This window comes from Triticum aestivum, chromosome 4D (genome assembly GCF_018294505.1).
Source record: "Triticum aestivum cultivar Chinese Spring chromosome 4D, IWGSC CS RefSeq v2.1, whole genome shotgun sequence".
NCBI classification, from domain to species: domain Eukaryota; kingdom Viridiplantae; phylum Streptophyta; class Magnoliopsida; order Poales; family Poaceae; genus Triticum; species Triticum aestivum.
In genome coordinates this window covers 155,870,164-155,895,040 of record NC_057805.1, presented here as the reverse complement: position 1 = coordinate 155,895,040, position 24,877 = coordinate 155,870,164, and the positions used below count along the sequence as shown (strand labels likewise).

The following is a 24,877-nucleotide window of genomic DNA, read 5'->3' as shown; positions in this document are numbered from 1 at the left end:
AGAGACGATTGAGGGAGAGGGAAACAGGAGGAGGGGTGCGGACAGGGACTGCCTGGGTGACGACGACGGCTGGGTGGCTTGATTCACGAACGAGGAGGTTGGAGGATCGAGGGGAGTAGGCTGTGGAAAGGCTGCGAGTGGATCGGGGAAGATCCCGAGGAATAGAGGTGAGTGCGGCGGCGGCAGGGACAAATCCCCTGGATTTTAGGGTTGGGTCAAATTAGTCATGGGGTAGTTGTTTAAATAGGCAGGGCAGAAAACAAAGGGGGGTTTAGGGGCGTCCAATGTTCATCGGATGGCTCCAGATTAATGGGATAGAGAAAACCAAATAAGAAACCGAAGATGCTTTACGAATGTTCGGAGATGATCTGGACCCATCGGTAACGACAGCCGGGTTCGGGTTCCGGGAAGTTTCGGACACGCGCGAGGGGTCGATGCACTGTGCAAAGAGACTCCGATTTAGGCAAGAGGGAAAACGAAGAATAAGGTTGGTCTCGGAACGGTCAACAAAAGCAAGGGGGACGCGGCAACTACGAGCGAAAGCAAGTTTTAAAACAATGACGACAACGAGTGCCGATGCAATGCCTATGATGACATGATGAAATGCAACAACAACAAAATAAAACACACGATGGCAACGAAGAACATTGAAGGCTTCTGGAACATCGGTCTCGGGGCGTTACAACACTCCACCACTACAAGAGGATCTCGTCCCGAGATCTAGGATGCCACCGGAGAGAAACGGAAGAGGAAGAGAAGAGGTAAAACTAAGTTGCTTCATTGACAAACGAATGAAACCACGAACCTTGGGAGATTGAACAACTTGAAAGAAATAATACAACAGAGATGAATGAGACTACAAACAGTCCGTTGGACAAGAGGAACAAGGAATACAGCGAGAATGACAAGATAGCCAATGAAACCACTCCGGTTAAAACAAGATATAGAGGGGATAAGAATGAAATATTTCGAACAGCACTCCAACTGAAAATGGAAGGAATTAACATTAACTTGATTGGATGATGCTTGTTGAAATCAACAACACACTGCCTCCGGAACTATAAAAATAATGGCACCAGTGGTAAGAAGGATTTCAGATAGCGCTCCGATTGAAAAGAGAGGCAAAACTTGTTAAGATGAGAGAACTTGAATGGAGGACACGACACTCCTGTTAATTGGGCCAGAAAGGAAAAGAAAACATGATCTTGATATGAAAAGATGATGGTTCGAAGAGAGCAACATCACAATGCCTCCGGAAGAAAAGAAAGAGTGGAATGAAAAGAACGTAGAAGACAACATCTTCTACCTCAAATGAATTTGATATAGCATCCTTGCAAGAAGGTTCGAACGGAATTGTTGGAAAACCAACAACGAAAAGAATAAGCTTGTAGTGGGCTTATGGAAAACTTCTCAAAATAGAGGCAAAATTCTGCCACTACGAAAACAACTAATATAAATGATAACACCAACGAGATGAAAAACTTCTTTCACCAAGAGGATAGGACAAAAGTTGGATCATTGATAAGCACCATAATAGCAACATTCCTTAGGGAAGGCTTTAGGTGAAATATGACACAAGATAACTCCAACAAAGAGATTAAAGGGTTGAAAAGATCTCGTGAACGAATTGAAATTGACGGTTTTAAAATATGTCATTCCGGACAACTTGTGAATCATGAACCATGAAGGGGGATTGTCAAGAGTGATATAACACCATCTCGAAAGATAAGATAGAGAGAATTGCACTTCGGAATGCAAGATGAAGAATGCTTGAACTCCTCAAGACAAACATGTGTTGAGCACCATGTTTATTTTAGAGTATAGCTTGACGGATCTTGACTCCGAGAGAAATCTTGAAGAACAATTGAAGAATGAAAGGAATCCTTGACGAAGCACCATGTAGAGCCTCCATGAAGAACTCCGGTAATAAAAAGGATGATAAAAAGAAAGAGAAGTTGACAACACAAGGTGAAGCCTTGTGATGATTTAGAAGGAGCTACGCGATAAGACAACCGAGAAATTTGGAACTCCGGATAAGAAAAGATGAACAACGTAGAACCGTGAGATTATTCAACATGAACAATCTCCGAAGAAAAGAATTTCTCACCTTGATGAAAGAAGAACAAGAATTATGTTATGCTTATCCTCATCAATTTAATTGATGACAAACTGATTTGGCATGCAACTTATCCTTCTTGAAAAGGATTGAAGAGAGATATAGCGCAAACTTGAGAAGGTCTTGATGGAACCACCGGTGGAATTTGGAAAAGAACGAATGAATTGATACAATAACAACGGAAGAGAATTCTTGAATGAACCACCGTAAGAATTGAAAATGAAAGTAGCAAAGGCACAATTCACCGAGAAGAATTGGAAAACGAATGAAGATACTTGAGGGTATTTAGATACATGAGAACGAAGAGATCAAGAGCTGACTAGAGGATACTTGAACGATTCACCGGTAAGATTTGGAGAACGAGAGCTGAAAGCTGGAATGAATAATTATGACATGATGGCCTTTGGATGATCAAGAAACGAAAACAACTCATGAAATGCTCCGGATGGGTATGAAAAGAATTCTCACAATCGAAAACAATTATGAGAGGATGGCATAAGCTAGAACTATGAATCTTCAAGAGAACGGACCAAGATTTAGGAGAAATTCTTCTTCGGTCTTCAAATGTTGAGAATGACGATGAGAAACACCACCATGAATTGTTGAGGCACTCCGGAATGACAATTAGAAAGATTGAACCAACAATGAAAAGAATTTGAAAGATCTTGGAGAAAGACATTTGACTGATGATAATTCATTCTTATGTCAAACTTTGCAATGAATTTGAGAATAACTCCAGAAAGAATTAGAAGAGTCAGGTAAGATCCTGGGAAAAGACCTGTGGGTTAGGGCCCACTCAAAAGAAACACCGTTGAACAATTTAAAAGAGAGATTGCGCCGATTGAATTAAATGGCTTGAATGAGATAACAACCTCAAAATAGCTTGAACGGATCTTGAATGAAAACACGAATCTCCTAAGATATCTTCAGCACTCCAGATAACATGAATAGCAAGAGGTGGATGATTAAGAGATGCATCGACATGAGAAAGCATTTGAAACGAGGAAAAGAATACGATCAACACTGAAAGCATGACTTGAGTCCACCGGAGAAGAAAAAGAACGAAGAATAATAAACTTGAAGCTCCGTTAGTATCTTCATGGGAAATCACCGGATAAGAACATTGAAAGAAAAGAATGAAGAGACTTCGCATCAATAAAAAGGATACTTGATTAAGAAATCTGAGTCCTTGAAGAAAAGGGTGGGAGGGCGGGAAAACAAAGGCAACTTGGGGCAGATGGAATAAACACCGTTGAGAAAACTTATAATTGATCTTCCGGATGGGAAGAATGATGGGATCATCTCGAAGAGAAACGCACCGGTTGGAAATAGAATTAAGATGGCAATCTCGATGGTCAAGAAGGATTAGTATCCCCATAGAAATATGAGAACACCACCTAGAATAAGATAGGGAATCAACACTTGACACCAAAGCAACTCGAATACCACAAATTAAAACAAAACAAAGGATTGGCTCGCAGAATAAGCCGGAAACAAACATATGATAGATCCCACATCGTATCATGTGTATGTTGGAAAGATAATCTAGGAGCTACTTGAATTCCCACTTATAAACTCCCAAAACTTTCTGGTTATGCAATCAGGTGTTGGGGATACAGGGGACGCAATATATCTCACCCAAACTAACAATCCCTAGATCCAGTTGTATCCATCCGTCAACACATAACCAAGAAAACTCCGGAAATCGTGTACCTCAACCTTCGAAAAGCATCTGTTATACGAGTTATGGCAATACTCCCGGACTCCTGCCCCAGTACTGGGTGGCGTCGAGGTGATCTCACCAACAACTGCATAAAAGAGATTTTCGATGTCGGCGAAACTCAGGTATTCTAGAACTGCAACGATAAGATTGTGACAACAACACCTCGGAGCTCAACTCCCCGGGACACTGCCACAACCCCTAAATGTCAGGAGGCACCAAGAACAATGTTCTCGTCACAAAACCATTGAAACGATTCCAAGATACCCGCGTGATCCTAAAAAAATTAGTGAAATTTGAGGAGAGAAAAGTCAAACTTCTACGTCAGGAGGCCTCACCAGAGCGACGAAGGGACCGAGGAGTAAAAAGAATCCTACTCTCCGATATATATAATCCTAAGACTCAAAACATTTTTGTTCTAGACTCAACAACGCCAGCGATTCGATCAAGCAGTGGGCTCCTAAGTCGGGGATGGCTCTGATTACCAACTTGTAACACCCACGATGCGGCTATATCTCCCACGTGTCGAGGCACGACTTAGAGGCATAACCGCATTGTGGTTTTGTCACAAGAAGGGTCATCTTCACACAATCCCATGTAATGAACAAGAATGGGATAAAGAGTTGGCTTACAATCGCCACTTCACACAATACATAAATAAATCATACATCAATCAGAATACACACATTGGTCCGACTACGGAACCAAAAGAAAAGAAGACAACCCCAAATGCTAGATCCCCGATCGTCCCAACTGGGCTCCACTACTGATCATCAGGAAACGAAACATAGTAACGACCAAGGTCCTCATCGAACTCCCACTTGAGATCGGTTGCATCACCTGCACTGGTATCGTCGACACCTGCAACTGTTTTGGAAGTATCTGTGAGTCACGAGGACTCAACAATCTCACACCCGCGAGATCAAGACTATTTAAGCTTATGGGTAGGAGAAGGTAGTGAGGTGGAGCTGCAGCAAGCACTAAGCATATATGGTGGCTAACATACGCAAATAAGAGCGGGAAGAGGAGCAGCGGAACGGTCGTCAACTAGTAATGATCAAGAAGTGATCCTGAACTCCTACTTACGTCAAACATAACCCAAACCGTGTTCTCTTCCCGGACTCCACCGAAAAGAGACCATCACGGCTACACACATGGTTGATGCGTTTTAATTAAGTCGAGTGTCAAGTTCTCTACAACCGGACATTAACAAATTCCCATCTGCCTCATAACCGCGGGCACGGCTCTCGAAAGTTTATACCCTGCAGGGGTGTCCCAACTTAGCCCATTATAAGCTCTCACGGTCACCGAAGGATATTCCTTCTCCCGGGAAGACCCGACCAATCTCGGAATCCCGGTTTACAAGACATTTCGACAATGGTATAACAAGACCAGCAAAGCCGCTCGATGTGCCGACAAATCCCGATAGGAGCTGCACATATCTCGTTCTCAGGGCAACACTGGATGAGACTAGCTACGAGTAAAACCAACCCTCAAGTTTCCCCAAGGTGGCCCCGCAGGCAGCTCGGTTCGGACCAACACTCGAAGGAGCACTGGCCCGGGGGGGTCTAAAATAAAGATGACCCTTGAGTCTGCAGAACCCAAGGGAAAAAGGCTTAGGTGGCAAATGTTAAAACCAAGGTTGGGCCATGCCGGAGGAGTTTTATTCAAAGAGAACTGTCAAGGGGGTCCCATAAATCACCCAACCGCGTAAGGAACGCAAAATCAAGGAACATAACACCAGTATGACGGAAACTAGGGCGGCAAGAGTGGAACAAAACACCAGGCATAAGGCCGAGCCTTCCACCCTTTACCAAGTATATAGATGCATTAATTAAACAAGAGATATTGTGATATCCCAACATATCCATGTTCCAACATGGAACAAACTTCAACTTCACCTGCAACTAGCAACGCTATAAGAAGGGCTGAGCAAAAGCGGTAACTTAGCCAAACAACGGTTTGCTAGGACGGTGGGTTAGAGGCTTGACATGGCAATATGGGAGGCATGATATAGCAAGTGGTAGGTAGCGCGGCATAGCAATAGAGCGAACAACTAGCAAGCAAAGATAGAAGTGATTTCGAGGGTATGGTCATCTTGCCTGAGATCCCGGTAGGAAGAAGAACGAGTCCATGAAGTAGACAAACGGACGTAGTTGAACGGATCCTCACAATCGCAACGTAACTGGAACTATCAAGGAGAAGCGCAACCGGAAAGAAGCAAGCAACATAGTAAACAATCATCACATTAACATGGCATGATGCACAATCAAGTATGATGCATGTCCGGTTTAAAGAGGCATGGCATGGCAAAGTGCACAGACAAAACTACAAGTTAAGTGGAGCTCAATATGCAACGAGTTGCATATTGACGAAACACCACATCAATTGTTTAGTTCTCTCGGTTATGTACCCAACAATATTAAATGTTGATTAACATGGCAAGAGGTGAAGCATAAGTAAACTAACTATTTAGGCAAGTTTAAATGAGGCCGGAACAACAAATAACAATTCCGGAAAATCCCCACATGCATATTTTGAATTTACTACTGTTCTGCCCCAAACACAATTTTAATGTTGTTAAACAGCAAAATAAAGTACATCATGTTAAACTAGGCATTTTCCACCCCATTTACATATAAAGTTTATTAAATTTGGAGCTACGGTTAATTAGTTATGAAATAAATCATTTTAGCATGGCATTTGAGCAAATTTAATCAAACAGCAATTTAAACATTTTAAACATGGATGAAAGTGGCATGATGTGAAACTAGATAAAATTCTAAGCATTTTACATATTTAAATCATTTTAAACCGATGCACGGTTAATTAGTTATTAGAAGCATGAACATTAGGGGTTTTTTCTGTAAAACAACAACTTCTTGGTTAATTAGCAAATCGTTCCGCGAAAGAAAAACATGGATAGGGCCAAATCCGGTTGGCCCGGTAGGAGCGTGGGCACTGGAGGCTCACCCAGCGGCCTTAGCCCATCTGCAGAGGAAGCCGGCTTGGAGAAGCTGGGCCACGGCGCGGGACGCGGCCAGGAGGGCGCGGGTCAACGCGAGCGGACGCGGGACGAGCGACCTGCTTGTTCTAGAGCAAGCAGAGCAGCAGCTGTCGGTGGCGCTTGAGGGCTTGCCGCGGCGGGACTTGGCCGGAGCACGGCGGGATCCGGGCAAGGGCGTCGGAGATGGCCAGATCCGGGCCAGTTCGGGTCGGGGAGGCGTCGACCTCCTGGTTCGAGGACGAAGCGAGGCGCAGGCCTCAAACGACGATGGCGGCGACAGGAACTCCGGCAAGCAAGGGCGCGACTTGGGAAGGCGTAGAGGGAGGTCCGGCGAAGCAGGGATAGCGGCGCGCAGACCTGAAGCAGCCCGGGCCGAGGACGACGAGCTTGAACGGCAGCGCCATGGTTGGTCCTCTGTGAAGCAACGAGGGAGAGAGAGGTTATAGACGATCGAGGGAGAGGGAAACAGGAGGAGGGGTGCGGACGGGGACTGCCTGGGTGACGACGACGGCTGGATGGCTTGATTAATGAACGAGGAGGTTGGAGGATCGAGGGGAGTAGGCTGTGGAAAGGCTGCGAGTGGATCGGGGAAGATCCCGAGGAAGAGAGGTGAGTGCGGCGGCGGCAGGGACAAATCCCCTGGATTTGAGGGTTGGGTCAAATTAGGCATGGGGTAGTTGTTTAAATAGGCAGGGCAGAAAACAGAGGGGGGGGGGGTTTAGGGGCGTCCGATGTTCATCGGATGGCTCCAGATTAATGGGATAGAGAAAACCAAATAAGAAACCGAAGATGCTTTACGAATGTTCGGCGATGATCCGGACCCATCGGTAATGACAGCCGGGTTCGGGTTCGGGGAAGTTTCGGACACGCGTGAGGGGTCGATGCACTGTGCAAAGAGACTCCGGTTTAGGCAAGAGGGAAAACGAAGAACAAGGTTGGTCTCGGAACGGTCAACAAAAGCAAGGGGGACGCGGCAACTACGAGCGAAAGCAAGTTTTAAAACAATGACAACAACGAGTGCCGATGCAATGCGTATGATGACATGATGAAATGCAACAACAACAAAATAAAACACACGATGGCAACGAAGAACTTTGAAGGCTTCTGGAGCATCGGTCTCGGGGCGTTACAGTCTGCCACATGACACTCCAAAACTTTGGTCCCATCCCACCCACAACTCTCCAGGCTCCAGCCGTCCGGCTTTGCAAACTCCGCACCGTAAAAACCGATTGACTGGTCGTCACTGGAACCACTATTCACACAAGAACCTTTGTTGCTCGACCCACGCTAGATACTTGTTGGCCGGCCACCACTGCCCCAAAACCACACGTCCTCTCCAGCCCATTCCCCCATCTTTCGATCCCCTAGCCCGCATCCGCCGTCCCCTAGTTCACCGGAAAGCCATGGTGCGCCACAGGATCACGTACTACAAGATGCTGACGCCGGAGCGCCGCGCAGAAATCACGGCGGCGGTCGGCGCCACAGACCTCCATTCCCATGCTCGCTTTGCGGCGGGCAATCCCCAAGTTCTCTGGAGCCAAGCTCCGAGGAGGAGGAAGTTGATCCAATATTCATGGTGGAGGTCGCGGCGCAGAAGGCCCTCGATGCGTATGAGACGATGGACGTCGACTTCGTGCCGGCGTCCGGGTCCCCCTTGGTGCAAGCGGACCAGCGGTTCAACCTGGCGATCCTAAAGAAGGACCGAGAGGCGGAGGCTCAACTCGATGCGGAGCACGTGGATGCCGCTGCCATCGAGGCCCTCCTGCAGGCGGAACCGGATGTCGTGGATGTGAACCTGGCAGCGGAGGCTCAAGTTGATGCGGAGCGCGCGGATGCCACTGCCATCGAGGCCCTCCTGGAGGCGGAACCGGACGTCCTGGACTTGGACCAGGCGGCGGAGGCTCAACTCGACGCGAAGCGTGCGGATGCCGCTGCCATCTAGGCCCTCCTACAGGCGGAACTAAACGTCATGGACGTGAATCGGGCGGTGCTCGCTTCCGGGCAGAGCGCCCGCATGCTTTGCGTGAACGAGTAGCTGGAGGCCGAGGACAACCACGGTGCAGAGACACACATCGGCAGCTACGACAGGTTCGCGCTGGCAGCCAAAGACGACGAGACCGTCTCGTTCCGCGAGCAGTGATAGTTTTTCTTTATGTTGTTGTTTTTAGGGATCTTTTGCTGTGTAAAAACATATATTTATGCAAGTCGTCTGACTTTCATCATTTGGGTCAGTCGACCATTTTGGGCGGTTGAATAAATATCCTACGTCTCCTAACCCTTCTTCTTCCTCACCTCTTCTTCTTCCCCAACAGACCACCACGGGGGCCACACGGATCTTCCCTAACATGCGGTTGGATAAACATAATGTATAAATGAAAATTACGTGCCAGTGGTAGGATGGATGAGTTTTGTTTGATCAAATACGGTAGCACATGCCAGTGAGGAAGCGTTCCCTTGGTTGGGTTTGCGGCGTGCAGGAGCGACTGTGTGAGGGTGCGGTGTGATCGCGACAGCCGTGTGCAAGTGTACCTCCTTTTCATTTTGAAAAACTTTAGGCAAGCTTGGCAAAAATGCGTGGTGATGTGTGGCAATGCAAGACCTAGACCCAAACAGGATACAAGTACATACATACTACTTGTGTTAAAAAAGATAGGCGGGGTTTTCCTTCATGGGATTGGTCGATACAAATCCTCGTTTGACGTGTCAATTAATGCGTATTTTTTTCTCCAACGCCCAAAGAGCTAACCATCTCACTCCTCATTGCTTGACTAATGCAGCGTCATGCAAACCAACCTTCTCACTTCCGCATGCATGCAAGGGTATATTAATGTCCTTGGTTGCTAGTACGAGGTAAACCTCGTCAATTTTGCCTCAATTAGTGTTAGTGGCCTTCTGCAAATTATAATTTTGATACTGGCCTTGTATACAAAAAAATGGATGTAGTAACTATTTGAATTCATTCCCCATTGCGGTGACGTCGACGATATCTCTAACGTTGTGGCTTTGGCGAAGTGCGTTCGACGGAGCACACCAATGAGGGAGACCACGGTAAGTCGTTTGCAAGTGCCGCCTGCAAGCCGAGACAACCGCCTTCTTTGCAAAAAGGAAGTCCGTTGAACCAAAGGAGGCGTAAATGTACTAGTACTACACAATAGCGTCGTCCGTCCAGCTTAGTGTGGTAAGGTGGTTTCTCGAAGAAGACGATGGAGAAGCGGAGTCAGCAAAGAGTAAAATGATGGTTCCTTCGTCCGTGCTTTGTGATTTGTGATAGAAGGGACAGGGGAGTAGACTTTGTGCTCTATATTGTACATATATCCAAGCACGGGAGAAAGAGGAGAGAGGTTGCATTTTCTATTCCTTCAATCAATCAATTAGGGAGCTTTGGTTCCATCTTTTTGGCTTTGGCAGCACCCTCCACAATGGTTCTCATCGATACCAAAAGCTATTTTCACATTTGGCTACACATTATGGATGCCCTTAACCGTACCACTTGGTTTTGCTCCTGTGTGCTATCTATGCAAATCTCGATTATATTGATCTAAGAAATTATGGTATCAAGATTAGTAAAAAGGAGGTGATTTTGCCATGCGGAAGGCGGGGGAGGGGGGGGGTTTTATTTTTAGAGAACATTGGCCTGGCGGTTTGCTAACATGCGGTCCCAAGTGTCTACCAAGCCGATCCGCGTCCCACATAAGGCAGAACAGCGGTAGAAGCAACACGTGGTTAACTTGAAGAAGATGAGGGAGAATCGGATTCAGCAACGAGTGAAATGATGGTTGCTTCGTCCCTTCAACTTCTTTTTTTAGCATTACTTCGACCTTCCAACTTAACTGCATGAAATGTGCAGCTTTGTTATTTGACACGGGCTCTGCCGCTGCCCATACACCACCATCATCAAGCATGAAGAACGCAAGGCGAAGACGACGAAGACGACCACACGGCTTAATCGGAGGTGTCTCGTGGAGTAACCCGCGGGAGTAATTAACCAGGAGCCTTTCGAAACCCTGGGAACCAAGAGACCACAATCGCTAAGTCAGGCTGACCGCGCTAGTAGGCCATAGAGCGCATATGTAAAGGGAACTTGTAATTTTGTTTCTCCAATGAGAGATTAGTAAAATGCATATTTCCTTATGTTTATTTGTGTACTGCGGTACACTGGCACGCCCGCACATTTTTCTTTTCCCTGACGCATGAGAGAAATGGAACTCCTCCTCTTCTCTTCTAACATAGCGTTTTATAAGATTTTTCTCGTGTCAAACACACGCCTTCAGCCGCGGGGCAAAGTAACTCGGCGGCCGTAGATGACAACTTGTGCATGTTGCATTTTGTTGCAGTTATAAATTGAGCGCGCGGCGGACAATGCGACAGTCAGGCAAGCCATGGATGCTCGGTCGTGTCGTGATGTGACGGTGCAGCCAGACATGCCATAGACGTTGGCAAGCTCTCCATGTGTGTGAGAGATAGAAGACAGATGAACAAGATAGAGGCCAGGTGGACGATTATGTGACGAGGTCAAAAGTCAAAACCATGCTAAGTCCGCACAAAGCAATTCCAAACAACTCGTGGGATGATTTTTTTATTTTGATTTCAACAAAAAAGATTGAGGGAAAATTCCAGCATCGAGGGACTACATTTTCATGATTTCGGAATCGAGGAATCATTTCTAAATTATCGATAAAGTCCAAGAGAAATACACTTCCTCCTCTTCCCTCACCCATACACTAACTCTCTCGGGTTCGTGTGGCCTCTCACCCTCCACCCAAAACTAGAGGGAGGGCATAGAAGACTACCAAAGGACTCCATGGCCACCATGGACGTCCTCTCCGCCAAGCTCCTCCGCTCCTCCCTCCACCCGCACGCCCCCTGTCTTCCCTGCCCATCCCTCCCGTCCCGACGCTACCGCCGCCCCTCCTCAATCTACTGCCGCCTCACCACCTCCTCCCTCCCGTCCTCCTCCGCCGCCACCACGTCCGAGGGGGACGCAAACCAGGACCTTACCGCCCTCCTCTCCGATGAATCCACCACCGCCGCGCCCGGCGCCGGTTCCAGGAAGAAGCGGCCGAACAGCGGCGCGTCGAGCATCCCGTCCGGGGTGCGGCTGGAGAACATCTCCAAGTCTTACAAGGGAGTGACAGTCCTGAAGGACGTATCCTGGGAAGTGCAGCGTGGGGAGAAGGTGGGGCTCGTTGGCGTCAACGGCGCCGGCAAGACCACGCAACTCCGCATCATCGCCGGTCTCGAAGAGCCCGACGGCGGCAACGTCGTCAAGGCCAAGGAGAACATGAAGATCGCCTTCCTCAGCCAGGAGTTCGAAGTCTGCGCCTCCCAGACCGTCAGGGAGGAGTTTTTCAGCGCCTTCCAGGAGGAGATGGGCGTTAAGACCCGCCTTGACCAGGTGCAGGCGGCGCTTGAGCGAGCAACCGAGGACATGGACCTCATGGGGAGGCTCCTCGACGAGCTCGACCTGCTGCAGCGGCAGTCGCAGGACGTCGACCTGGGCATGGTGGATGTCAAGATTCAGAAGCTCATGCCCGAGCTCGGGTTTGTGCCGGAGGACGCTGACCGCCTTGTCGCATCCTTCAGCGGAGGCTGGAAGATGAGGATGTCGCTTGGCAAGATACTTCTTCAGGTATAGATAAAAAACGAGCTTTACATGCAGGAAGGGATGCGACAATGGTAGATAAATTATGCTTTTCGTGTGAACTACTAACTGAGAGAAAATCGAATGTCATTGCAGTGAAATTGGCGGTCAATTTCAGTTAGCTTACCAAGTGTGAAGTTCCATTTCGTGTGTATTAATATGGTAATATTCTTTATGTGTAGGATCCTGATTTGCTTCTACTTGACGAGCCCACAAATCATGTTGATTTGGACACCATTGAGTGGCTGGAGAGCTACCTTAAGACCCAGGATGTACCAATGGTCATCATATCTCATGACAGGGCTTTCCTTGATCAGTGTTGTACAAAGATAGTGGAGACTGAATTTGGGGTGTCGAAAACATACAAGGGTAACTATTCTGGATATGTTCTAGCAAAGGCGATTTGGGTGGAAACTCAACGTGCTGCATGGGAGAAGCAGCAGAAGGAGATTGAGCATACAAGGGAACTGATAAGTCGGCTTGGGGCTGGAGCTAGCTCGGGGCGTGCTTCAAGTGAGCAAAAGGTAACTACCAGAATTGCATGGTTACTGCTTGCATCAAACCAGTGCAGTTCGTTGTCGTATTTTCATCCACAGTTTGTGTAATCTTCATTTGCTTGCTTTTCTTGTGATTGCTAATTTCGTCCTTTTTTAAACACTAGAAATTGGAAAAGCTTGAGAAAGAAGGGTTGATTGAGAAACCTTTCCAAAGGAAGCAGTTAAAGATCAGGTTTCCTGAACGTGGGAGAAGCGGTAGAACTGTGTTAGCAATACACAATCTCAAGTTTGGGTTTGGGGATAAGGTCAGCATTGTTCTATATCTCCATACCAAACTCTTTTGAGCTTTTTCTCTTTCGGTTAACGACGTGTGTTGTTGTGTACCTGTAACAATTCTTATTGTTCCAATATTGTGTCCAGATATTGTTCAACAATGCTAATCTAATAGTTGAGAGAGGCGAAAAGATAGCCATTATTGGCCCCAATGGATGTGGTAAGAGCACGTTACTGAAACTTGCTTTGGGAACGGAGAAGCCACAAGAAGGTGAAGTCATTCTTGGGGAGCATAATGTCCTGCCTAACTACTTCGAGCAGAATCAGGTAGACCAAAATTTCCAGATATATATTTTCTACTTTATGATGATTTTGTAGTATCTTGTACTCCCTCTGTTCACTTTTGTAAGTCGTTTAAGACAGATGAAATTGAACTGTTTTAGGTGCTGTCTTAAATGTCTAAAAGGTCTTACAAAAGTGAACGGAGGGAGTATTATTTTTCATTGGGATGACCATATGGTTGCTAAGTTGCTAAGTTTATTCAGTTAAACTCTAGCTAGGCACTTGTTCTCAGTGCTATTGAATAAACTCCAAAATCCCATTAGTCTTAATTATTTGGGAATAATCACCAATGTTTTCCCTCCACTGAGATTTATGGGATAGATTCTTTTACCAGGCAGAAGCTCTTGATTTAGAGAAGACTGTACTGGACACTGTAGCTGAAGCTGCAGAGGATTGGAAAATTGATGATATCAAAGGTCTCCTTGGTCGTTGTAACTTTAGGGATGACATGCTGAATAGAAAGGTTCGGTTTTTAAGTGGTGGAGAGAAGGTAATGTGCATTTTCATTTTAGTTTGATCGTCATACAGATACAGGATACATCAGTGTTCCTGATTTGTGTACATCTACTCATTTCTTCATATAACTTTTTGGTTAGGCGAGGCTTTCCTTTTGCAAGTTCATGGTGACTCCATCTACTTTACTAATCTTGGATGAACCAACAAATCACCTCGATATTCCATCAAAGGAAATGCTTGAGGTTTGATGCAGTTTCACCCCTTACAGAACTTTATCATTTTGTTCTATTATTATCAGTTCCTTGAATTTCCGTTACTATTCCTGGTGCATGCAGTTCTAATAGATGCTTTTGCATGCATGACAGGAGGCAATATCAGAATACACGGGCACTGTAATAACAGTTTCTCATGATCGGTATTTTGTCAAACAAATAGTTAACAGAGTCATTGAAGTGAAAGATCAAACTATCCAGGACTATCAAGGAGATTACAATGTAAGTTCTCCTATGATCTTAACAACTTGTACTGTCTTACAAATATACTTGTTTCATATTTGGGATTATATTGGGACTGAAATATGTTGAATTAGTTCCTGCTTATACACTTTCACATATAATACAACATTGTACTCTTTACAAACGCATAATTAAGTGCTTCTCCTTTTGTACAAAACTATTAGCTGTCACCTGTCGGCAGTACAAAATAGTCTGTCAGCAAATCTAGCATTGGTGGTTGTAAACCAAGATATAATTATAGATCATGACACAACATTAGGGCGACAATTGCATGCAACGGAAGATAATCAATCAAAATTTCGCTCTTTTTGTATTGCTCATGACGGATACTGAGTGATAAAATTAGCAATAAGCCTTCGCCTTTTGAATACGACATGAACCTTTTGGGCAACAAATTTGTATTGCTCATGACGGATATCGAGTGATAAATTAGCAATAAGCCTTAGAAATTTAATTTCAGGACATTTTAAAATCTAAAAGTGATGATATTTTATTCTTTATCTTTGTAAGTATTACCTTGAAAGGAACCTGGAGGCGAGAGAAAGGGAACTTGCCCGTGCGGAAGAGCTCGAGGAAAAGGCCCCCAAAGTAAAAGCCAAGTCAAAAATGTCAAAGGTGAATGCCTAACGTTTTTTTTCTGAACTTGTATCGTCACAGCGCATGTACTGTATGCTATGGTTTAGTTTGCCATACTTAACATGCTCTTTTGTGAACTGCGTTGCAGGCGGAGAAACTTGCAAGGAAGAAACAGAAAGTGCAGGCCTTCCAACAAAGCAAGCAGAAATCAAAATCAATGAAAAACTCGAAGAGGTGGAACTGAGATGCTGCCCCCTATCGGCGGTGCCATTGACGGTGCCATAGAGCATGGGCGACAGTGCCTGGGAGGCCCCTGGTGTGCTGAAATGCTATAAGGGGCGCATATCAAGAGAAGCAACAGCATGCATACATGAGCAATGGCCAAGGAGGTGATGATAGTAATAGCATTATAGAACGCCAAACTATGTAACTGGGCAGGAAATGATTTATAACCTTGTACATAACACAGGCAGTTTCTGATCGAGGAATGCTTTATTTGCAACGATTAAAAATAGCAACGCCATTTATGATCTTCGTGCTTAACACTCCCATTGTACAATGCCAGTGCTGTCAAGCAATTCTAACATCATGTGAAAAATTTCTGCTATCAATTGTTACCCGCTAGAGAGGAATGATGCAGCAATTCTATCATCATGTGAAAAATCTGTAGTACTCATTGTTACCCGCTGGAGATGAATGATGCAGCCCTTCCCGCGCCGCTGCCTGCTTGGTGCCCTCCCTGCCGTCGGCGCCTGCTTGGTGCCCTCCCTGCCGTCCTCTGATCGTGCAATCTTGTGCCTCGGCGTCTCCGGTGATCCATGACGCGTGAACCACGGACGTCTCCAGGTGATCCATGGACGCCCTCCCTGCCGTCCTCTGATCGTGCAATCTTGTGCCTCGGCGTCTCCGGTGATCCATGACGCGTGAACCACGGACGTCTCCGGGTGATCCATGGATGCTTGCGGGACCACTTTGTGCAGTGTCTTGCCATGACGCGCGGACCAGGGACGCCCGCGGGGCCACTTTGTATACTGTCTTGCGTAGCTGTGTGGCAGGGGCCTGGGTGTGTGTCCGTGGCCGGTTGTTGCCCGCCTCACTTTGCCGGCTTGTCCGGTTGGCATGGCTGGCCGGCTGCGCGTTTTGGGTGTTCTACCCGTCCGCTTGACTTCGGCGGTCTAGTACGTTAACCCGGCGCCACCCGTCGGTCGCTTCGGTCTGTACCCTTCCGCCTTGGCTTGTTCCTGATGGGTCTGGGCTAATTATCACGACTACATCGTCACCCTGTTAGAGATATGACATCCAAATCAAACGACGAAGAACGAAATCAACACAAGAAACACACGATTTTAACATGAAAACCCCTCCAACACGAAGGGGAAAAAATAACGAGGGTCGGCCAGTAAATCTTAACTATATCGAAAGTGATTACAAACGCAGAGGATTTACAACTGATCAACTAATCCCGTCCGTCTCCGCTTCGGCCCAAGCCTACCGGCGATGGCCCCGCTCCGCTCGCTCGTCAGAAGTTAGTCTTTATCTTTATACTTGAATTTTTTGAATCATAAAATAACAAACTCCACCTTGAGACAAGTTCCATCTTGTAGTATGAACGAGAACCTCCTCCCTGAACAACAAAGAAAAAACACTTTCGGCACTAAACAACCACTAGGCCTAATGTGTTATAACAACTAACTCTGAGCAAAACTTAGTAACAGGAACTGGCTTTGTCAACATATCAGTGGGATTATCATGAGTACTAATCTAGCATACCTTCAGTTTACCTTGCTCAACAATGTCTCGAACATATTGGTATTTGACATCAACGTGTTTTGTTCTCTCATGGAACATTTGATCTTAGTGAGGTATATGGCACTCCGACTGTCAGAAAATAGATTAATGCAAGAATTATCTCCACAAAGCTCAACATACAAAAGTTTCAGCCAAACTGATTCTTTACATGTTTATGCAATAATCATGTATTCTGCTTCAGTGTAGATTGGGCAACTACTGGCTGCAACGTTGCCCTCCAACTCACGGCACACCACCAACAGTGAACACATAACCTGTGAGAGACCTCCTCTTGTCCAAATCGCTAGAAGCAAAAACTGAATCAACATATCGAGCTAGTCCCTCACCAGTCCTGCCGAATTTCAAATAAGCATTGGAAGTGCCACGAGGATACCTGAAAATCCACTAAACAACCTTCCAATGTTCTTTACCAGGGTTGGCCATGTATCTACTGACCAAACTCATTGCAAATGACAAATCAGGCCTAGAACACACAATGTCATACATTAAAGAATCGAAATCACTAGAATATGGAACTCTTGACATATACTCAAAATCTGCATCCGTACTAGGACATTGAGATGATGATAATTTGAAATGAGGAGCAACTAGAGTGCTTACTGACTTACCATCATGCATGTCAAAACAACGAAAAACTTTCTTAATGTAACTGTGCTGACTAAGAAATACAAACCTGAATTTCCGTCTCTCGTAATCTTCATACCTAGAATTTTCTTAGCAGCACCAAGATCCTTCATCTCAAACTCACTACGTACTTAACTGTGCCTTTAAAGCAGTGATCTCTTTCTTTCCCTTGGCAACAATCAACATATAACAACAAGTATATAGGTGATCCATCAACAAATTTAATGTAAACATAAATGAATCAAACCTTTTAAATCCATGTGCTATCATAAATGAATCAAACCTTTTATACCACTGTCTCAAAGATTGTTTCCAACCATATAAGGACCTCTTTAACTTGCAAACAAATTTCTCCTTACCAGGCACTATGAAACCTTCTGGTTGGTCCATGTAAATATCCTCCTCCAGTCCACCATGCAGAAAAGCAGTCTTGACATCTAACTTCTCAAGCTCAAGATCATGGAACTATGCTTCACAACTGGAGAGAACACATCATTATAATCAATACCTGGTATCTGACTGAAGCCCTTAGCCACTAACCTTGCCTTGAACCTCGCGGGCTCAGTAGGACACAAATCCTCCTTTCTTTTGAACATCCATTTGCAGCGAATAGTGTTCTTTTGTTTAGGCAAGTACACAACATCCCATGTGCCATTTGAAGTGTGTGCAGAATAACTATTGCGCTCGGATATGGTTTGTAAGTCAGAAATCTTAGCTTTTGTTAGTTTAATTGCTACCATTTTGCTATAATCTGCATATTTGTTGGTAACCAGGTATCAATTTTTGCGAAATCATTTTTGTGGGCGTGATGAGCTCCGTCCGCTCCTCTGAGATTTTTTTGGTTTTTGCGTGTTGATGTGTTTTGAATGTTGTAATTAGTTTATTTCTTTCGTTGAATCGACTGTATTGCACCTGTAATCGATATATTTTGGTGTCAATTTTTGAGATCAGGTCTGTTGTTCATCTGTTACTTCTTTTGGCCCGTGAGCTTGATTCAATTATTTGTAGCTTCTTCTTAAAAATTGAGTGACTGCACAATGATTAGTCGAGCTATTGAAGTGCGACTGTATTTGTTGACCTCTGTAGTCTCCACATGCTTGGATCTCTATTTCTTAGTTTTTATTGTTGCGGTTCTTTCATATGTTGTAGTGTACCGCATGTTTGTAAGTAGTGGACACAGTGGAACTGCATTACAGTGCACATGATAGCTTATGAGATTTCTTATTTTTTGAAATGCTTTCCGTTGTTGAGCGAACTGCAAAGTTTGCACTATCGTACTACATTGTCATACAGAAAAGAACTGCATACTATGACGTGTCATGGTGATCTCACGGCAGATGCCATAGGATGGCTAAAAGAGGGGACAGACACAAGGGCACCGGTGGGCTCCAAAGGTGGGTTGGCACGGGCAAGTGTGGGACACGAGACGTACCTAGGTTCGGGGCTCTCCGGAGAGATAACACCCCTAGTCCTGCCGAGTATGGTGTATATGAAGTGGATATAGGCTTGCTCCTAGAGCTGTTCGAGGGGAGGAAGACATGCCAATGCATGCGCTGCTTCTCCTCTATGTGGGTGGATGTGTGTGTGTTCTAAGAATTGATCGACCTTCTGCATGGAGGGGCACCGGGGGTCTTATAGGCTGCCCCCGGGTTACAATGGTAACATTACATGGGCGCAGGGCTGATGACCCACAAGTATAGGGGATCAATCATAGTCCTTTCGATAAGTAAGAGTGTCGAACCCAACGAGGAGCAGAAGGAAATGACAAGCGGTTTTCAGCAAGGTATTTTCTGCAAGCACTGAAATTATCGGTAGAAGGTAGTTTTGTGATAAGATAATTTGCAACGGGTAACAAGTAACAAGTGTAACAAAGGTGCAACAAGGTGACCCAATCCTTTTTGTAGCAAAGGATAAGGCTAGACGCACTCTTATATAAAGCAAAGCACTCCCGAGGACACATTGGAATTATTGTGAAGTTAGTTTTCATCACGCTCATATGATTCGCGTTCGTTACTTTGATAATTTGATATGTGGGTGGACCTGTGCTTGGGTGTTGTCCTTACTTGGACAAGCCTCCCACTTATGTTTAACCCCTCTCGCAAGCATCTGCAACTACAAAAGAAGAATTAAGATAATTCTAACGATAGCATGAAACATCTGGATCCAAATCAGCCCCTTATGAAGCAACGCATAAACTAGGGTTTAAACTTTTGTCAGTCTAGCAACCCATCATCTACTTATTACTTCCCAATGCCTTCCCCTAGGCCCAAATCATGGTGAAGTGTCATGTAGTCGACGTTCACATAACACCACTAGTGGAAAGACAACATACATCTCATCAAAATATCGAACGCATACCAAATTCACATGATTACTTATAACAAGACCTCTCCCATGTCCTTAGGAACAAACGTAACTACTCACAAAGCATGTTCATGTTCAAGATCATAGGGGTATTGAATATCATTAAGGATCTGAACATATGATGTTCCACCAAATGAACCAACTAGCATCAACTACAAGGAGTAATCAATACTACTAGCAACCCATATGTACCAATCTGAGGTTTTGAGACAAAGATCGGATACAAGAGATGAACTAGGGTTTGAGAGGAGATGGTGCTGGTGAAGATGTTGATGAAGATTGACCCCCCTTGATGAGAGGATCGTTGATTATGACGATGGCTTCGATTTCCCCCTTCGGGAGGGAAGTTTCCCCGACAGAACAGCTTTGCCGGAGCCCTAGATTACTTCTGCCCAGGTTCCACCTCGAGACGGTGGCGCTTCGTCCCTAAAGCTTCCTTCGGATTTTTTCCAGGTCAAAAGCCTCCATATAGCAGAAGATGAGCACTAGAGACCTGCCAGGGGGCCCACAAGCCCTAGGGGCGTGCCCAGGGGGTAGGGCGCGCCCCCGAGGCATGTGGCCACCTGGTGGGTCCCCTCAGGTATTTTCTTTGCCCAATATTTTTTATGTATTCCAAAACAATTCTCCGTAAATTTTCAGGACATTTGGAGTTGTGCAGAATAGGCCTCTCAGATTTGCTCCTTTCCAGTCCAGAGTTCCAGCTGCCGGCATTCTCCCTCTTCATGTAAATCTTGTAAAATAAGAGAGAAAATGCATAAGTATTGCACCATAATGTGAAATAACAGCCCATAATGCAATAAATATCAACATATAAACATGATGCAAAATGGACGTATCAACTCCCCAAGCTTAGACCTCGCTTGTCCTCAAGAGAAAGCCGAAATCGATAATCATGACCACATGTTTAGAGATAGAGGTGTCGATAAAAATAAAATACAGACATGAGGGCATCATGATCATCTTTAAAATAGCAACATATTGTCATATAACTTCTCATGCTAAAGTGATAAATCATTCACAAGGTAAAGTGTGAACCAGAAACTTCATTGAAAACTAACAATCTATGATCTCAGTCATTGAAGCAATTGCAATTTATCATAATATCAGAAAGAGTCAATGTAAGAGCTTTTGTGTAGCGAGTCCACATACTCAAGCATCTTCTTTAGTCTTTCACAATTGCTAACACTCAGGCGATACTAACGAGATCAAAGCCTTAATCGGACACAGAGAAAGACAGGGGCTTATAGTTTCGCCTTTTTACCTCAAGGGTAATGTCAACAATAATATTTTATGATAACCAACATCCCAGTGGATATATATGTCTGGATCTCTTTCCCCAACACATAGTGCTTGCCAAAAAGAAAAAGTGTAAAAAGGAAAGGTGAAGATCACCATGACACTTGTATAAAGGTAGGAGGTAAAAGTAAAAGATGGGCCCTTCGCAGAGGGAAGCAGTGGTTGTCGTGCACTTTTATGGTTGGATGCACAAAATCTTAATGCAAAAGAACGTCATGTTATATTGCCGCTTGTGATAAAGAACATTATTATGCAGTATGTCGGTTTTATTTCTTCCATATCACAAGTTTGTATAAAGTTTATTTTCTTCACACTAAAAGATCACACATATTTAGAGAGCAATTTTTATTGCTTGCACTGATGACAACTTACTTGAAGGATCTTACTCAATCCATAGGTAGATATAGTGGACACTCATGGCAAAACTGGGTTGATTGATGTTGGATGCACAAGTAGCATCTCTACTTGGTGCAAAAGATTTGTCTAGCATAGTATGAGAAGCAAGCTCAACATGTTGGAGGATCCATGACAATATAACTTCTACTCGAATATAGGAAAACATAACCCATTATGTTGTCTTCCTTGTCCAACATCAACTTATTAGCATATAATATTTTAATGAGTGCTCACAATCAAAAAAAATGTCCAAGATAGTATATTTATATGTGAAACCTCTCTTTCTTTATTACTTCCTATTAATTGCAACAATGACCAATACTATGTTTGTCAACCCTCAACAAATTTTATTCATCATACTCCTTATATGTGAAGTCATCACTCTACATAAGATCATTATATAATCTTTTTACTTCTTTTATTCTTTTCTTCTTTTCCAAGATCAAGGCAAGAAAGCAAAGCCCTCAATTCAAAACTACTCTTTTTATATAATTCTCGGACTTGTTTACATCGATAGATCACAAGGCAAAACTCAAAGACTAGATCATACTAAAACTTTTACTCTACTAGATGATGATAAAGCTAAAAGGATTGAACTAAGAAAACGATAAAGATAAAGATGTGATGGTGATATGATACCGGGGAACGTCCCCCAAGCTTGGCACAAGCCAAGGGGAGTGCCCATACCCATGTACTCAAGTCTCCTTCGGAGGTGGTGATGCGATGTTCTTTGCAATGATGCCCCTCAAGATGCGATTTTCCTCCTCGAGCCTGTTGACTTGCTATTTGAGATCCATAATCTCCTTTCATAACTTTTCGGTGAAAATCAAAGCACCGTCCACCCACGGATGCATCCTTGCCGCAGAGGAAGAAGCAACACTCCTTTTCAAGTTAATGTAAGATATAAATTTAGCACTGGGGGGTTTGAACGAATTTGGGATGACCGGGTGTCAGGACACCGATCCTAAGTCACACCGATCTATCATGTAACACATCATATCACTTTGCGGCCTCACGTACGGTATTCCCACGGGTGCCACCTTACCTGGCCCGAGACCGTTTGCGCCTTTTGGCTCACGTATATGATAGTGTCGCTAGCATCCATATGATAGAGAACCCGGGCCGACATGACTAGTCGTAAACCCAAAGTGGCACTAACTTACAGGGATAGGCATACATGACCCAGCAACGAACATGTCGGTCATCAGCGAGTGAATCCGGGCTGTAGCAGCTGGGCTAACAGGACTCCGGTAGACACCGCGTGACATTTCCCCGAAGGGACAGACACATGAACGAAGAAGGACACATGCTGGCCAGCCTAAGTGTTCCGGAGCAGTAGCAAGCTACCATGGCTTAGTGGAAGCACTAGGAGACATTTCCCGATAAGAGAGGCTACCAAGGATAAACAAATAGGTTGTCGAATCCCACACATAGCAAGCATTTCAAATCATACACACAATATGCTCGATATGTGCAAATACAACATGACATCACAACAAAACTCTATGACTCAAAGTATTTATTCATTAGGCTCCGAGGAGCCAGATATTACAAACATGGGTCTGATGACCCAGCATTCAAGTCATACAAGCAACAAGCACAAGCGGAAGTTTAACTTGTCTGAGTACAGACAACTACAAATGAAAAGGCTGGGAAGCCTGACTATCTACAAGACCTTGCCGAGGGCACAAGATCGTAGCTGAGGTAACAAGCTAAACGCGAAGTCCACGCGGAACTACTAGTGAGACTGAAGTCTATCTGCAAAACATAAATTAGGCAAACGTGAGTACAAATGTACCCAGCAAGACGTACATCAGAACTATCTACATATGCATCAGTATCAACAAAGGGGATGGTGGAGTTTAACTACAGCAAGCCAGCTTTGACTCAGTGGCTATCCTGAACTACGTTTGCAAGTAACTCTTTTGAGGTAGCGCACACGAGTCCACATATTCACCATATCAATACACCAATATGGATCCGCTCCCGTCTCCCTATGAGAAGGCCATCCATAGCACTCACGCTTATCTTGTGCATTTTAGAGTATCCACTTTCACTTGTCTATTAACTATACAGGCAACCTAGAAGTCCTTTACCGCGGACGCGGCTATTCGAATAGATGATGTTAACCCTACAGGGGTGTACTTCTTCACACACGCTCTCACCACTTATCGCCGTTTACACGACATGTACTCGGCAACCTTCAAGTGGAAGCCCAGCGAGGGTGTCGGCCACGACCTGACTAACCACACAAGCCCTAGTCCAGGTTCCATCTGCAGGGAGTCTGACCGAGGTTTCCACTACGGCCCCGAACGATGTGTGCAGGGTTCCCGAGGCACCAAACGGGCGTCCCAGTACACCGTGCCACGTGCCTACCGCATCACATCCTACCCCTCGGGTCAGTGCTGTGCACGGCCTCCAGCATACTACAAACACCAGAAACTACTTGCAACTCCTGGACAGAGGACATGGGCGGTTAATAAGTCGAGAGAGTCAATTAAGGACCCCAATGTGTGGTAGTAGCTATTCATGGATCACAAACACAGAACTCAGTTCCTGAGGACGGTTTCAATGAGACAACCCACCATGTACTCCTACATGGCCTCTCACCGCTACCTTTACCAAATCGTGTTCACACACTTAGCTCTCAACAATAAGACATGTTCACCACATTCCAATTCATCCCTGATGAATCAGACCTGACTCAACTCTAAGCAGTAGCAGGCATGACAACAAGCATGAATGAGTAGGCACATCAGGTCTCAAACAACTCCTACTCATGCTAGTGGGTTTCATATATTTACTGTGGCAATGACAGGTCATGCAAAGGAAAGGGGTTCAACTACCGCAGCATGTAGCAGTTGAATCGTTGTTGTCCTAATGCAGTAAAAGAGAGCAGGAGCGAGAGAGTGGGATTGTATCGGAATGAACAAGGGGTTTTTGCTTGCCTGGCACTTCTGAGGATAGTATATTTCTTCATCGGTGTCATTGATCTCATCGTCAGAACCACGTCTACTGAGAGGGGACAAATACCGGCAACAGAGAAGGAACACAATCAATGCAATGCAACAATATGATGCATGATCATGACATGGAAACATGCTGTGATTTGAGCTAATGCAACTAGCAGTGATTTAAATGAAGTTGATTTGAATTAAAGATTCAAATTCAAACTCCATATATGAAATTCAAATGCCATTTATTTCATTTGCCCTAAACAGTAGTCATAAGTTGTTCTAACATGC

General features: G+C 45.0%; 1 protein-coding gene across 1 annotated transcript; it reads left to right on the top strand.

Moving 5' to 3' along the window:
* Nucleotides 1-11,554: 11,554 nt before the first annotated feature.
* LOC123096984 (ABC transporter F family member 5) lies at nucleotides 11,555-15,686 on the top strand. The gene is made up of 9 exons (XM_044518765.1): nucleotides 11,555-12,472; nucleotides 12,667-13,008; nucleotides 13,146-13,286; nucleotides 13,402-13,581; nucleotides 13,931-14,086; nucleotides 14,193-14,294; nucleotides 14,418-14,546; nucleotides 15,078-15,182; nucleotides 15,292-15,686. Exons 1-9 carry the CDS (start codon nucleotides 11,645-11,647, stop codon nucleotides 15,385-15,387), a joined length of 2,079 nt encoding a protein of 692 aa, XP_044374700.1. The 5' UTR covers nucleotides 11,555-11,644; the 3' UTR covers nucleotides 15,388-15,686.
* The last annotated feature ends 9,191 nt before the right edge of the window (nucleotides 15,687-24,877 follow it).

What these genes read in the sequence shown, in the direction of transcription:
- LOC123096984 (XM_044518765.1), top strand. Translation starts at nt 11,645, where the DNA reads ATGGCCACCATGGACGTCCTCTCCGCCAAGCTCCTCCGCTCCTCCCTC. An exon ending in TTTTAAGTGGTGGAGAGAAG is followed by an intron (nt 14,087 to 14,192) that starts GTAATGTGCATT and finishes CTTTTTGGTTAG; the next exon opens with GCGAGGCTTTCCTTTTGCAA. An exon ending in CATCAAAGGAAATGCTTGAG is followed by an intron (nt 14,295 to 14,417) that starts GTTTGATGCAGT and finishes CATGCATGACAG; the next exon opens with GAGGCAATATCAGAATACAC.